The sequence below is a fragment of the Nematolebias whitei genome, chromosome 5 (assembly GCF_014905685.2).
Source record: "Nematolebias whitei isolate Nwh7 chromosome 5, NemWhi1, whole genome shotgun sequence".
NCBI lineage: Eukaryota > Metazoa > Chordata > Actinopteri > Cyprinodontiformes > Rivulidae > Nematolebias > Nematolebias whitei.
The window spans coordinates 35253728-35270349 of record NC_056502.1 but is presented as its reverse complement, the minus strand read 5'-3'; the positions used below and the strand labels follow the sequence as shown (position 1 = coordinate 35270349).

At 45.4% G+C, this 16622-nt stretch overlaps 1 protein-coding gene across 1 annotated transcript in view; it reads left to right on the top strand.

Annotated features, from left to right (window-relative positions):
• LOC119410392 (vacuolar protein sorting-associated protein 13B) overlaps positions 1–16622 on the top strand; it is a 98388-nt gene that overhangs the window by 27719 nt on the left and 54047 nt on the right. Inside the window, exons 6-8 of the mRNA XM_037677303.1 lie at positions 10962–11224; positions 14676–14771; positions 16313–16435. Coding sequence (XP_037533231.1) covers positions 10962–11224; positions 14676–14771; positions 16313–16435 — 482 coding nt within the window. The remainder of the gene's footprint in view (positions 1–10961; positions 11225–14675; positions 14772–16312; positions 16436–16622) is intronic.

Below are 16622 nucleotides of genomic sequence, written 5' to 3'. Positions count from 1 at the left end.
TATATATATATATATGCAAACTCACACATACATATATACGGTAATGTAAACCGACCACCCCTGTCATTAGTGGAAACTATGCTTTCTAGTTTTTATAGGGGTAGTGGTGGCGCAGAGGTTAAAGAAGGTAGGCCTGTGACCGGAAGATTGCCGGTTTAAGCCCCAGTACCGACATCAAAAATGTGGGTGGGGTAGGTGAAGCACCCACACCTGCCCCCACCCTCATTTGTCCCACTCTGGACCCTTGAGCAAGGCCCTTAACCCCCACTATCTGCTCCTCTGGGTGTCCTAGATAGCATCTCTCTGCTCCACACAGAGGGCTGTGGTAGCTCGGTGTCTGTGATTGCATCAGGAAGGGCATCCAACGTAAAAATAACTGCCAAGTCTTCGTGCGATTTAGCTCACTGTGGCGACCCCCAACGCAGGGAGCAGCCTAAAGGAGAGAGAGAAAAATGTAATTTCCTCAAATAATTAAGGTGGCTGGTGGGGTAGCTGAAGATTAATCTACAGTGAGGAAAATGAGTATTTGAACACCCTGCGACTTTGCAAGTTTTCCCACTTAGAAATCATGGAGGATCTGAAATGTTCATCTTAGGTGCATGTCCACTGTGAGAGACATAATCTAAAAAAATAAATAAATCCAGAAATCACAATGTATGATTTTTGTAAATTTATTTGTTACTGCTGCAATTAAGCATTTAAACACCTGTGAAAATCAATGTTAATATTTGGTACAGTAGCCTTTGTTTGCAGTTACAGAGGTCAAATGTTTCCTGTAGTTTTTCTCCAGGTGTGCACACACTGCAGCAGAGAGTTTGGCCCATTCCTCCACAGATCTTCTCTAGATCAGCCAGGTTTCTGGGCTGTCGCTGAGAAACACGGAGTTTGAGCTCCCTCCAAAGATTTTCTATAGGGTTTAGGTCTGGAGACTGGCTAGGCCACTCCAGAACCTTGATATGCTTCTTACGGAGCCACTCCTTGGTTCTCCTGGCTGTGTGCTTCGGGTCATTGTCATGTTGGAAGACCCAGCCACGACCCATCTTCAATGCTCTAACTGAGGGAAGGAGGTTGTTCCACAAAATCTCACAATACATGGCCCCGGTCATCCTCTCCTTAATACAGTGCAGTCGTCCTGTCCCAAGTGCAGAAAAACACCCCCAAAGCATGATGCTTCCACCCCCATGCTTCACAGTAGGGATGGTGTTTTTGGGATGTACTCATCATTCTTCGTCCTCCAAACACAGCAAGTGGAATTAAGACCAAAATTCTATTTTGGTCTCATCTGACCACAGAACTTCCTCCCATGACTCCTCTGGATCATCCAAATGGTCATGGGCAAACTTAAAGACGGGCCTGGACGTGTGCTGATTTAATCAGGGGAAACTTCCGTGCCATGCATGATTTTAAACTATGGCGTTTTAGTGTATTACCCACAGTAACCATGGAAACAGTGGTTCCAGCTCTCTTCAGGTCATTTACCAGCTCCTCCCATGTAGTTCTGGACTGATTCCTCACCTCTTAGGGTCCTTGATATGCCACGAGGTGAGATCTTGCATGGAGCCCCAGTCTGAGGGAGATTGACCGTCATGTTTAGCTTCTTCCATTTTCTAGTAATTGCTCCAAGAGTTGATCTTTTTTCACCAAGCTGCTTGGCAGTTGCCCTGTAGCCCTTTCCAGTGTCTTTGGACAGCTCTTTGGTCTTAGCCATGTTAGTAGTTGGAGTCTTACTGATTGTGTGGGTGGACAGGTGTCTTTATGCAGCTAACAACCTCAAACAGGTGCTTCTAATTTAGAATAATAAGTGGAGTGGAGGTGGACTTTTTAGAAGTGGACTAACAGGTCTTTGAGGACCAGAATTGTTGCTGATTGACAGGAGTTCATATACTTATTTGCAGCAGTAACACACAAATAAATTAAATAATCATACATTGTGATTTCTGGATTATTATTTTTTTGATTGTCTCTCACAGTGGACATGCACCTAAGATGAACATTTCAGACCCTTCCATGATTTCTACGTGGGAGAACTTGCAAAGTTGCAGGGTGTTCAAATACTTATGTTCCTCTCTGTATAGTGGCTATAGACCACCACTGGCCTGACTCCTGCATTCTGAGCCAAATTTGCATTGCACTACTGCAAAGTTTTTGGCTACAGTCACACTGCTGGCAAGTTATTTTAATTATTTATATTTGTCAATTTGTGACCAATATGTTTTTTTTTTATTTTATTTTATTTTTTTTATGATGCAATTGTCATAAGCCAGTTTTTATTTTTATTAGACCAAGGCCACTTTCATGCAGTATTAAATCTGTTTTTCAAAGTTTCCTTAGCCTTAAACAGTCATGTTGCATTTCATCCAACATTCACATAATTGAAGTGCGGTAGATTGTTGTATGGATCGATCCAAATATTATTATTGATTGATTGATGGATTGCACTGACACTAGTGGGATGGATACTGGAGGTTAGTTATCGACTTTCAGTATGTTGTTCCTGTTCCAGAAGTGCGATTCTGATTCAGGTAGACGGGAAGCTGCAAGATCAAATGTAAACACCGAACGACACGAGCTTGACAGAATAACTTGGCTGGCTCTGATTGCCCAACAACTTAAGACATGTATTCATATTTACTTTTGTAATCACACCATGCTTTATTTAACCTCATGTCTTCTGTTCATGTGGGTTGGTTCAGGGCTGTAGACTGTTCACACTGGAGTCTGATGTTGGTCACATTTAAAACATTTTAGGAATAATCATGCAAACGAATGGAGATTGAGCACTGAGACCTGCGGTATGAACCTAGCACAAGCGTCTATCTATTGGCTTCTTGTCAAAAATTGTGACCCAACCTGGCAGCATATGTATTTGTGAATGCAGCCTGATGCTGTTGGTTCAGGGCCAACAACCTTAATCACCGAGTCCAGTCAAGGTATGCTATGTCAGGATGCTGTCAGGCTGCAGCTCTCTGGCATCTGTTGGAATGGACTTCCCTTACTTCTGTAGAGCTCAGTCAACAGTGAATTCATGCTTCAAAAAAACACTTATACACCTACAATGCATTAAATGTTCCTCGATATGTGTTTTTATATGTTTGACGGCTGAAACTAAATGCAAACCGGATTCCAAAAAAATTGGGACACTAAACAAATTGTGAATAAAAACTGAATGCAATGATGTGGAGATGGCAAATGTCAATATTTTATTCGTAATATAACATAGATGACAGATCAAAAGTTTAATCTGAGTAAATGTAACATTTTAAAGGAAAAATTATGTTGATTCAAAATTTCACAGTGTCAGCAAATCCCAAAAACGTTGGGACAAGTAGCAATAAGTGGCTGGAAAAAGGAAATGGAGCATATAACGAACAGCTGGAAGACAAATTAACACTAATTAGGTCAATTAACAATGTGATTGGGTATAAAAAGAGCTTCTCAGAGTGTCAGTGTCTCTCAGAAGCCAAGATGGTAAAAGGATCACCAATTACACCATTGTTGCGCAAAAAGAGAGTGCAGCAATACCAGATTGGTGTTACCCAGCGTAAAATAGCAAAGACTTTTAAGTTATCATCAACCGTGCATAACATCATCAAAAGATTCAGAGAATCTGGAACAATCGCTGTGCGTAATGGCCAAGGCAGTAAAACGAAAGTTACGTATGTAACTACGGTTCTATGAATCCCGGATGACCGCCAGAGGGCGGTGCTGAAAGCACTGAATGTTCCCTTCGCGCATGCGCTGATTCGAGTAATAATACCAACGGAGTCACAGGTGTGACACGGATGACCAATCAGAGGCTATATAGCCCGACGTCATCCGCTGCTCTGCTCCTACAGAATCTTCTCGCGAAACGCAAGGATTCTGAGTGACGGAGAAGCTCTGGCGGTCATCCGGGATTCATAGAACCGTAGTTACATACGTAACTTTCGTTCTATTTCATCCCTCCTGACCGCCAGAGGGCGGTGCTGAAAGCACTGAATGACTAATATCAACGATGTCACAAGGAATCCTAACACCTACCTCACTGAGGAGGCCCAGAGGACCCTTGTAGAAGAACCTGGCCCAGGGGATGAGGGGTGGCCACGTTAACTCTATAAAATCTGGTGAACGTGCTTGGGGAAGCCCATGATGCAGCAGCACATATTGCTTCCAGCGGAACCCCTCTCAGGGCAGCCCAGGAAGCGGAGACGCTCCTGGTAGAGTGAGCCTTCAAGCCGACAGGGAGGGAGCCGGGCCCTGCAGCATAGGCGTGGCAGATGACGTCCACGATCCAGTGGGAGAGGCGCTGTTTGGAAAGAGGACAGCCTAACCTAGGGCCTCCATAACACACAAACAGCTGGTCTGAATGTCTTATCACGGCAGTAGCTGCAACATATGCCTCCAGTGCCCTTACCGGGCACAATAATGCAGACCCCTCACCAGGCGCAGGCTGAAAACGTGCCAGCCTCAATGGTTGATTAGAGTGAGAGTGAGATAACACCATTGGTACGAATGCAATGTTTGGCCACAAGGTAACACACGAGCCCTCAGGGCCCCACCTGAGACATGAGGGGCTGATTGAGAGAGCATGTAGCTCGCTGACCCTCTTTGCTGAGGTAATAGCCAACAAAAAAGCCGTCTTACATGAAAGCCACTTGAGGTCCGCCTGCGACAGAGGCTCGAAAGGAGGACGGCACAGAGCTTCGAGAACCAAGGGAAGGTCCCAACCTGGTGCTCGTGGAGCTGTCGGCGGGTGTGACCTACGGGCACCACGCAGAAAAAGAGAGACTAGATTATGGCTCCCTACCGTACAGCCATCAATGCCAGTGTGATTAGATGATATTGCCGCTACATAAACTTTAAGCGTCGAAGGACAGCGACCCTTACCAAGTAGAGACTGGAGAAACTCCAGAATGGTGGGTATTGTACAGGAGACTGGATCCTTGTTGTGATCCGAACACCATTGGGAAAACAGGCGCCACCTGTTTTCGTACTGCTGACGAGTAGAGGGTGCCCTGGCGCCCAGGATGGTGCGTCTGACGGGGCTCGAAACTCCAGTCAGCTGCTGTCCTAGCCTTGCAGTGGCCACACCCACAGCCGAAGATGTTGAGGATTGGGGTGCCATATCAGTCCCCCCAACTGAGACAGCAAGTCCCTTCTGGTCGGAAGACACCATGGGACGCCCTGACATAGACTTCGTAGCAGTGGGAACCATGGTCGCGCTGGCCAATACGGAGCCACCAGCAGCATCCTGTGGCCCTCCTCGAGGACTCTCTGAAGGGTTGGCCAAATTAGAGAAAGGGGTGGAAAGGCATATAGAAGGACCCTTGGCCAAGGATGAGCCAATGCGTCCTGGCCTAGCGCACCCGACGCCCCCGTAAGAGAGTACCATAGGGGACACTGAGTCGACTCTTCCGTCGCAAACAGGTCTATCTCTGCCTGACCAAAACGGTCCCAGATCATCAGCACTATGTCTCTGTGGAGGGACCACTCTCCCGGAGGGGACTCTTGGCGGGAGAGAAAATCTGCGACCTGATTGTGTCGCCCTGGCAAGTACGCTGCCCGCAGGGTGGACAGGCGAGGAGAGGCCCATTCCAGGAGCTCTCTGGACACACTCAGAAGTTGTGCTGACCTGGTGCCCCCCTGATGGTTGATGTGGTAGACAACAGAGGTGTTGTCCGACCGAACAAGTACATGCCTCCCTTCCAGGTGAGGCAGGAAGTGCCTGAGTGCCAAGTGCACTGCACGCAGCTCCAGCACATTTATATGCTTGGAATGGTCTCTTTGACCCCAGCGGCCCTGAACCGCTCTGCGTTGCCATACAGCCCCCCATCCCATGGAGCTGGCATCCATTGTGACCACTTCCCTGCGACACACTACCACTCCCATGGGGACACTCCTGGACAAATAATCTTCGTCCCTCCATGGAGTCAAGGCATGAAGACATGACCACGTCACTGCGAGCTTGCGATGCCTGTGCAGCCTGGCATCCAGGCGAAAGCTGTTGAGCCACCTCTGCAAGGGGCGAAGTGACAGCAGGCCTAAGGGCACCACCCGAGTGACTGATGTCAGCTTGCCGAGTAGTTGCAGGAAGGCAACATAGGGGAGCTGCTTGCCCAGCCTGAACCGATTGACCAGCTGGAGTATGCCGGCCACCCTTTGAGCGGATGGGCGAGCTCTCATTGAAGATGAATCCAGAACCACCCCAAGAAAGGTGGTCGTCTGGGAAGGGATCAGGCAGCTCTTCTCCAGGTTGACATTGAGGCCTAACTGGGACATATGAGCGAGCAGGCGGTTTGTGTCGTGAAAGGCACAGGCCTGAGACGGGGCGCAGAGAAGCCAATCGTCTAAGTACGGCAGAATCTTCACTCCGCAGGCCTGCAGAGGAGAGAGGGCTGCCTTCACGCACCGAGTGAACACCCTTGGGGAGAGAGAGAGCCCGAATGGAAGTACCCGGAACTGCCAGTGGTGACCCCGATAGGCAAACCTGAGAAAGCGGCGATGTTCTGCCGCAATAGGCACATGAAAATATGCATCCTTCAGGTCTACAGACGTGAACCATTCTTCCCTTGTGACAGCTTGAAGGACTTCTGCTGTTGTGAGCATGTGGAAGGGCAGCTCCTTTAGGTACTGGTTGAGTCCCCTCAGGTCTAAAATGGGACGAAACCCGCCCGTCTTCTTTTGCACAAGGAAGTAAGTCGAGTAATAGCCCCTGGGTTGTTGCAGAGGGTCCACTGCCTCTATTGCGCCCTTGGCCAGGAGGGCGGAAAGTTCCTGGTCTAGTGCTTGAGCTTTCACCGGGTCGGCGATTACAGTCATCTTGACCCGGCCTGAGATACGAGGCCGCCGTCGGAACTGTAGCCGGTAACCATGGGTCAGAGTGGCAACCACCCATGGGTCCACGGCGTGAGCAACCCAATAGCTGAGCTGCTGGTGGGAGAAATATCCGACGGTCGGCCTGATGGCATCACCGTCTCCCTCCACGACCCCTAGGGGCCGTGGGGGGGCGGCAGCCAGAGTCCCTGGTCCGAGCCTGCCCAGCTGGTCGGTGGACCAACCCACGAGAGCTCCTGCTGGGCCTTTGCTGAACCGCATGAGGGTAAGGACCACCCGGCCGGTTATGACCCCCAGGCGGCGGCTGCATGCTGGAGCCAGCCGACAGGCGCCTTGGATGCCGAGGAGGTGGAGGGGGCATTGGCCTGCTAAGGCTCGAAAATTGCTGCCTTCTCTGTCGTGCCTGGACAGTCCGTTCCAGTGCTTCCAAGGCAGCCGAACCGAACAACTCCCCCGGCACCACTGGGACATTACGGAGGGCTCTACGGCATGGCTCAGTCAACGCTGACTGAGCTAACCAGACCTGTCGGCGAGCTTGGACCAAGGAGGACATCACACGCCCAAGCTCCCTCGTCATTAGTGCAAAGGCCTGAAGCGCTGCATCGTTAAAGCCCATCGCTGCTGTCGCACCACTAGTCCCCTGAAGGGACGCGGAGAGGGCAAGCATTAGGTGTGCCAAGGAATTACCTAGGCGGCCAGCACGCGCTCCGGCGGCATAGGCTCTGCAGAGGAATTCATCCGTGACACGACACTGAGCTCGTGGGCACCGAATATGACTGCGCAGAGCTTCATCTGGTGACACGATGAGAGAGGCAACAGCAGGTTCTATCGCTGGCATGCGATCCAAGCCTGCTGCAGCCGGCTCATGCATGGCCGCCAACACTCTGCCATCTGCAGAGAGGCGCGCAAAGGCCTTGGGGTCCCGCCAGCAACCATGCAACTCCCTCAGGAACTCCTCTGATGGAGGGACAGAAAAGGAAGGAGGGGTCAGTCCGCGCCTGAAGAAGGCACTTCCAGGGGTGGACGCCTCTGGTTGCGGGACGTCCAGCTGCAGTTGTCTCAGGGCCATACGCATAATGTCCTGCATCGAGCCGTCACCCGACCCACTAACTGCACTCCGAGAAGAAGAGAGTGAAGCTGTCTCTGAGACTCGAGATGAATGCCCGTCCTCCTCACCTAAAAAGTGAGAGGCAGAGGCAGCCAAGGATAGCACATCCTCCTCCACAGCCAGTTCAGGCATGGGTGGGGAGGAGAGTCCAGTTGCTGCCACTGGTTCAGTTCCCAGTTGGTGTACCTGAAAAAGGGACTTCATCTCCGCTAATTCAGCGGAGAGCTGCTCCACCCTTGTGGAGAGGCCCCTATCAGACCTGGCTCGCTTCTTCCCAGGAGGGGCCACAGAGACTGCGGCCTCAGTCCGGCGCTTCGAGCGCCTAGGTGGAGCCTCCTGCCCAGAAGGCGGGAGGTCATCGCCGAGTTTGGGGCGAAACTGGGCCAGCCGGGCCGCCCTCACAGCATGCGACATGAAGCTGCAATTCATGCAGGGGTTCTCTGACAGGGCATCCACCAGATGGTCATGTCCAAGGCAGGCAGGACACAGGTCGTGACCGTCATCTATCTGGAGCATGGCTCCACAGACTGTACAGCAGTGAGAGCCGTCCATGCTCCTTACCCAGCTATGCCCAAGATATTCAGAGGGGCTAGCACCACTAGCTCAGCTGTTAAAAGAGGACAATTGGGAGAGGGGGCGCGAACGCTCGCCTTCACCAATGAAAACAAGGTTAGAACACAGAGAGGCTAGCACCACTAGCTCAACTGGTAAAAGAGGACAATTGGGAGAGGGGGCGCGAACGCTCGCCTTCACCAATGAAAACAAGGTTAGAACTCAGAGAGGCTAGCACCACTAGCTCAACTGGTAAAAGACGACAATTGGGAGAGGGGGTGAGAACACTCGCCTTCACCAATTAAAACAAAGTGAAAACTCAGAGAGGCTAGCACCACTAGCTCAGCTGGTAAGAGGACAATTGGGAGAGGGGGTGAGAACACTCGCCTTCACCAAATAAAACAAGGCCAGAAACTCAGCTGGCTACGTAATAAACAAACTTCGGAGCACGGTCCAACCGACCACGCGGTTGGAGGCCTCCAGTAAACAAGAGCGGAGCGAACGCTACCGTTAACCAAATAGCAAAATTTAAGCAAAAAACCACTACTTACCAGTGTTAAATCACACACATAGTAGTCATAAACAACGTCGGAGCACAGTCCAGCCGACGACGTGGTTGGAGGTCTCCTAACAAGCGTGAGCGGAGCGAACGCTACCGCTAACCAACGGCGAAATATAAGGAAAACTACTCACCGGTGTTGAATCACACACATAGTAGTCAGACGCTGTAAGTTGGGAGAGGCGGAAACCGCCGTAGTTCCCAACGAAACAGCAGAAATACCTTTGAACAGGGTTAAACCGTCGCAGCCCTAGGAGGGCGAACACGCTACTCCCGCAGACGGGCAGTCGGGCTTCCGACGACGGTAAAAAGTTCAGAAAAGGTCCAAAGGGCTGAAGCCCTGAATTGAACCGCGCGCGAGAAGAAAATAGGAGCAGAGCAGCGGATGACGTCGGGCTATATAGCCTCTGATTGGTCATCCGTGTCACACCTGTGACTCCGTTGGTATTATTACTCGAATCAGCGCATGCGCGAAGGGAACATTCAGTGCTTTCAGCACCGCCCTCTGGCGGTCAGGAGGGATGAAATAGAACTACTGGATGCTCGTGATCTCCGGGCCCTTAAACGTCACTGCACCTCAAACAGGAATGCCACTGTCAAGGAAATAACAGAATGGGCTCAGGAATACTTCCAGAAAGCATTGTCAGTGAACACAATCCACCGTGCCATCCGCCGTTGCCAGCTGAAACTCTACAGGGCAAAGAGGAAGCCATTTCTAAGCAAGCTCCACAAGCTCAGCCGTTTGCACTGGTCCAGGGGTCATTTAAAATGGTGTGGCAAAATGGAAGACTGTTCTGTGGTCAGATGAGTCACGATTTTGAAGTTCTTTATGGAACACTGGGACGCCATGTCATCCAGACCAGAGAGGACAAGGATAGCCCAAGTTGTTATCAACGCTCAGTTCAGAAGCCTGCATCACTGATGGTATGGGGTTGCATGAGCTGGAAAGGCACCATTCATGCAGAGAACTATGTTCAGGTTCTAGAACAACATATACTCCCATCTAGACGTCATCTCTTTCAGAGAAGACTCTGCATTTTTCAACACGATAATGCCAGACCACATTCTGCAGCAATCACAACATCATGGCTACGTAGGAGAAGGATCCGGGTACTGAAATGGCCAGCCTGCAGTCCAGATCTTTCACCTATAGAGAACATTTGGCTCATCATAAAGAGGAAGGTGCGACAAAGAAGGCCCAAGACGATTGAACAGTTAGAGGCCTGTATTAGACATGAATGGGAGAGCATTCCTATTTCTAAACTTGAGAAACTGGTCTCCTCTGTCCCCAGACGTCTGTTGAGTGTTGTAAGAAGAAGGGGGGATGCCACACAGTGGTAAAAATGGACTTGTCCCAACTTTTTTGGGATTTGTTGATGCCATGAAATTTGGAAACAGATTTTTCCCTTAAAATGATACATTCTCTCAGTTTAAACTTTTGATCTGTGATTTGTGTTCTATTCTGAATAAAATATTAGATGTTGGCACCTCCACATCATTGCATTCAGTTTTTATTCACAATGTTTAGTGTCCCAACTTTTTTGGAATCCGGTTTGTACTTGCATTACACTTGTGGGCATTGGCAAATTTACTTGACATCCCAAAGTATTAATGTTTCCCTTATCAGTTTTTACCTTGTTTGACTGATTTATTCTGTGCACTTGCACATTTAAATTGCAACAAGTAAAACCATGCCAAAGAAGTTAATATTTTTATTTACGAGTCTTGATATGATCTAATATATAAATTTGACATATTGTTAATCTCGTTTATATGTCTGCATTGCCACTTAATTATTTTTTTTTTTTTTTACAAAAAATTTTAAGCCCAAGTATATACTCAAGATTGGCATGGTGTAAGATGTAGTCGCAATTTCCTTCCTATGTAAAACTGTTTGCATTAAGACTAAATTAAACTTTCTCTTGTCAGGGATGGATGTTGAAATGGAAAGCTTGGGCTCCAGCCAGGACCTTTACATGGAACCTGGGAGTCCCGAGGAAGTGGACCAGGGTTGGATGTCCTGGGCTTGGTCCTTCGTCCCTGCCATTGTAGGCGCAGAGGAGGAAGGAGAGGAAGGTCTTTACCCACAGAACGAAACTGGAGACAATTCCAACAACCCCCAGCAGCACACGTGCAAAGACCCTGTTGTTTCTATAGGTTTCTACTGCACTAAAGCCTCCGTCACCTTCAAGGTAAATGTGCTGTTTGAGAAAGAAACAAAACAATCCAGCATTATAAATGACAAAGTTTTCACTTAATATATATTTTAAATTGGTAACTAATTACAAAACAATACTTCATTGATACTTGTCACATTGGTTTAAAGTATTATACACTGAATGGAAGACAGTTTGATGTAAAAACGTATTCTAATTCCAGAGGGGTAATGTTTAGCATGTTTCAAAAACTATTTAATAGGAGTAATATGAGTTTGTTTACAATGTTTTATATATATATATATATATATATATATATATATATATATATATATATATATACTGATTCTTTATATACAGTTCTTTGTGTATACAACTTCCATCTTGATCTTCATCATTACCTTTTTTTTTTTTACGTGGGTCGAGGAGCAGATGCATGTATAGTCTTTGTGTCTGTAAACTTTGTCTTGTCCCGCCCTGACTTCTGGCACGTCTGTATAATTTAACCAAACTTCTTACATTTGCATCTGCGCTAGATGGACATGCTTATTCACCCAGTTTCAAGGTTAGGGTCACAAATCAAGGTCAAAGTTGAAACAAGTTCTTTGTCCTTCCTAAAACTTCTGATCCGCTCAAAATAATTTCAGTACAACTTCATGCACACATTCATCACCCGAGTGTCTCACATGCACCCCAGCTCTGAGGTGAAGGTCACACATCAAGGTCAAACGTTATACTAGATTTTTTGGTTGTCTGGCTCGTAGCTTCCGAACCACTTAAAATAATTAAAGAAAACTTCACACGCATGTATCATCAGTAAACTGAGTGTGCATACACTTTTCATCACCCCAGCTCCAAGGTCAAGGTCACAAATGAAAGTCAAAGGTTATACAAGGTCTTTTCTGGTCCATTCCTATAGATTGCTGTATTGTATAATGGTCGACAGGTGTATGATGGGCCGTACGTGGTCCTCTTGTTTACATCTTTTTGATGAGCACATCAAGGTCCATGACTGGTTTAGTGTTAATTTGTTTTCAGCACTTTTAAACTTGGTCTCCGTGTGTTTGTATCGTGAACAGTGGTGTAAGCACCAACTTCTGTCTCTGGCCACAATAATGCTTTAAACATGTTGATGAACACTGTTTAGAAATGGATCTGAAAGTTAAATTATGTGCTCTTGCACAGAAAAGGTGGAATTAATTTTGGTTTCTCCTTGGATTCATGCAATGCATATCGCATCACTCATAGAGAATTTGTATTTGTCGGTTTTTGTGTTTTTGCTCATGTGCCTGGTGCTTGTGGATATAGCCCAGGTTTGTGCATGCAAGCGTTGGTGTATTGATGTGAGAGAACGTGTGCATGTTTTTAATGGTGTGTGTGATCAGTGAAGGAGCAGTATTTCTCAGGCCACAAAAACCATCGTGTTTTTCTAACGTTTAAACTGTTCCTGTATTGTTGAAGTTCTTTTAATCAATTAATTGCCTCTCCTCTGGAGTAATTGCAGGCAGCTGAGAGGACCTTTTTTTTTTTTCCTGGGACATTCTTGTCTCTTTGCTACAAGGAAGTATTTAGTTTGAAGGAATTTCATGTCTTTGAACTGCCAATGCTTGAACTGACATGAATGTGAAATCAGAGATGTATTTTTAGATTACTTACACACTACTCCACAGTTCTCTTTGATGAAAATACTGGCAGTGTACTTTGACTTTTACACACATTATGCATAGTTTAAAACTGACCAGTTGTTTCCTTCTTGTGATTTGCACACCTGCCAAACTTTCACTACATGCCAGACTAAATTGCATTTTTTTTTTTACATATAAATATTTTTCCTAATTTAGTTTGTTTTTATTTAAATAGTCCAAGTGAAGTACTATTTCAACTTTTTTTAAATTTTATAATTTATTTTCTGTGGTTTTAAAAATTCCACTATGCATCAATGTAATTACAGTGGATTCCAGAAGCCTTTAAATGGTTTGACATAAAGTACTGGTGAGGTATAAAAGGTAGTAGCTATCGCTGCAGTTCATTTCTGTCTGCACGCGTGTTTGAGTATTTACATTAAAGCTGCTGCTTTGGCTTCTGTTGCTTCTGTTATTTCAGGATTAGGTTTAATCACTAATAGTCTACCAGCTTGGTGCAGGCAGTGAAACATTAAGAAATGGACGTGTTTACAGGTGTCACTAATAATTCTTTGGTGACAGTGCCTCTCTGCACTGTTGTTGTTAAAAGGCAATAGTTTAGGCAGAATATTTCAGACACCCATTCATCATTATATCATGGATTTGCAGGGGTTTTTTTGTGGGGCGTGGGGGGGAATTGGTCCCCACATGTGATTAAACCATCAGAATCTAAAGAGGGGAAGGGAGTGAGAACGAGAGTCTGCTCCATTGGAATAATAAGCCACAGCTGCTTCTTGCTCTGCACCTGCTTCCTGTGTTAAAGCTGAATGGGTTGCATTCTGGTTTACACCCACACTTTTTTTTTTTTAACTTACCTCAGAAGCTTTTGCAACTTTCTACGGTCTTCATCCCAGCCAGCTAATTTTGACCAGGTGCTTTGCTTTGACTGTCTCATTCTTTGCCCTAACTTTATTTTCGCTCTTAAGATTAACAACAAAATGAACCGTTCATCAGCCGTTCATTTTCTCCATTCACTGAATGCTGTTCAGATTCTCAGGTGGCTGCTGCCCAACTCCAGTGGTCACTGGGGTTACACCCAGCCTGAGTACACCCTGAACAGGTGGTCAGTCCTTCACAGAACTTCAGAGGCACACATGTACGCACGCACATATGCATGTGAATGCACACACACACGGTCAATTAATGAACTGGATTTAAACCAACTAGCATGTTTGTTGACTGTTGGAGGCAAATTAAGTGAAAACCCACACATTCACAGCTGGAACATGAAACCTCCACACAGGAAGGCTCTGGCCAGGATTTGAACGAGTGTCTTTCTTGCTGTGAGGTACTAGTACTAACCGGCTTACGCCTCTGTGCAGCTCGTGAACAGCTCTTGCTTATATTTGTATATTATGCTGCCCATTGGTAACTCAAGGGTGTTCGTCATGCACTGGATATGGGCACCAGTGACCCTGCGACCTGACAAAGGAAGAAGTGGGTAAACATAATGGATGATTTTCATCTCCTAAAATGGAAAACAAATGCCCAAAAAATACTTTTTGGTTATTTAATACTTTAAGCTAAAATTCAAGCTTTGAACTGAAAATGACTAAAAACATTTGTCTGTTTTTTCTCGAGTGTAAAACACAATATATTACAGTTTACAGTGTCTGCCACTGCAGTGCGTCTTGTTTTCTGCCTTTTGGTTCTTCATTAGCTTATAAGTGATAACTGTCCACACCTGAGAATGTGAGGGTGACCTCAAAGTCTTCATCCTGGACCTCGACATGCTGCCCTGAACATGAAATGTAGCATTTACAAATGTGACGCCAAGTAATAAAACATTTCTGTTTTTGTCTTAGCTGACAGACTCCCAATCAGAAAGCAGCTACTACAGTCCTCAGAAAGTCAAGTCCAAAGAAGTTCTGTGTCTGGAGCAAGAAGGAATCACTATCGAGGTATGATTCTTTATGGCACTAGGTTGTTAATATTGATGTTTTATCGTTTTTATTTATTTAAACTTTAAAAAGGATCTACCAATTACAATTACAATCACTTGTAAGGACAGGGTATAAAAAGACCTTTTCAGTTTATTAACAACAAACAAATCTGTAAAATTAACATATCATAGTCCATACACGAGTTTTTTTATTACAGTGTAAGGTAAAATCTTTATTCCTACAGGTTAGTCTCATTGAGCCTTGAGGACTCATCTACAAGAGAGACCTGTTTTAAACAAAGCATGATGACAACAGTAGACAACAATGACAGTATAATCATAATAAAAGCATATAAATTGAAAAATAAATGGAAGAACACGAAATTAAACAAAACAAAAAACGTGCTACTAACATGCAGATGACAGTTTCTGACAATTAAATAATAAGAGTAAACACAAGTATCACACAGATCTTTTTGTTTTGTTTTACCAAGGATAGCAACTCCAAAGGTTTTATTGTTTGTTAAATATCATAGCTGACAGCCAGTAAAGAGCAATAAATATGCCATTCCTGCTGATTATTACTGTTAAATGTCCTACTTTACAATTTCAAGGATTACTCTAATGTCTTCCTTAAGGTAAAGTTTAGATATTTGCAGAGTCACCAATTTGCAGCCTGTTGAACGTTTACTGGTTGAATGGTAAATGGACTGTACTTATAAAGCGTCTTTATATCTTATTTCAAGATACTCAAAGCTCTTTACACAACAATCTGTGCCTCATTTACTCATTCATTCAGCACTACTAGATCTCTACAAAACTAATTGAACAAATCATTCTAAAGAGACTAATCGGAGCTTTAGATCACATTCATACACTGATGGGACACACATCGAAGGCTATGAGGGGTTCAGTGTCTTGCCCAGGGACACTTCAGCATGTGACCGCTGGTGGATTCGAACCCCCAACTCTCGCATTGGAGGACGACTGCTCTTACCACTCAGCCACAGCTACCGAATGTACAACTGATTAGTACTAAAATCTAATAATTCTTGCATTTGAACAGTTTAAAAACAGATTCTCCTCCAGGGGTTTCTTCATGGGTCATTTTCTGAGAATTCAATTTTGGCAATTTGTGATTTTGCTGGAAGAGAAAGTGAGCAGTCTGAGTTTGGACCAAATGTAAGGATGTTGGAAGACAGGAGAGCAACAAATTTCACTGGAGGCATAAACCACATCACTGTGTTGTGAAACAAAATATATTTATTTTTAAGCTGCTTGCTGGATAAATAAAAGCCAAATGAGGGAAATGACACATTGATCTTTGTCCAAATTTAGTTTTTCCCGTATGTTTGGAAGTGTCATAGAGGACATAAGTGGTTGCTGTCAGTAAGCAAGTTATCATAAAAATGCATTTTTATTATTAATAATTTGGATTATTTGTCTAATAGATGAATAATCTGTTGAATTATTTTTCTCCAACATAGTCATCCCTGTAACTTGACCCACATGTTGGCTCTATCATATGGTTTACGCTTCTTTCTCTGGTGTTTCTTCCAGGTGCTCATGATGGGAGAACCCTTCTTTAATTGTCAGATTGGCTTTGTGGGCTGCCGGGCACTCTGCCTGAAAGGCATCATGGGAGTTCTGGATTTTGAAGAAAATGTGAACAGACGTGAAGAGGTAAAAAAAAAAAAAAAGAAAGCCCCCAATACCTTCATTATTATCTCAGACTCAATTGCTTAAGATGGGAGGATAAAAACAAAACCAACCCAAATTGATATAGCTGCTACAGAGTTTTTATTATTGTGTGCTTGTTTGTTTCTCCTCATTTTGGGATATATAGAAGTTTAGCTTTAGATTATTTCAT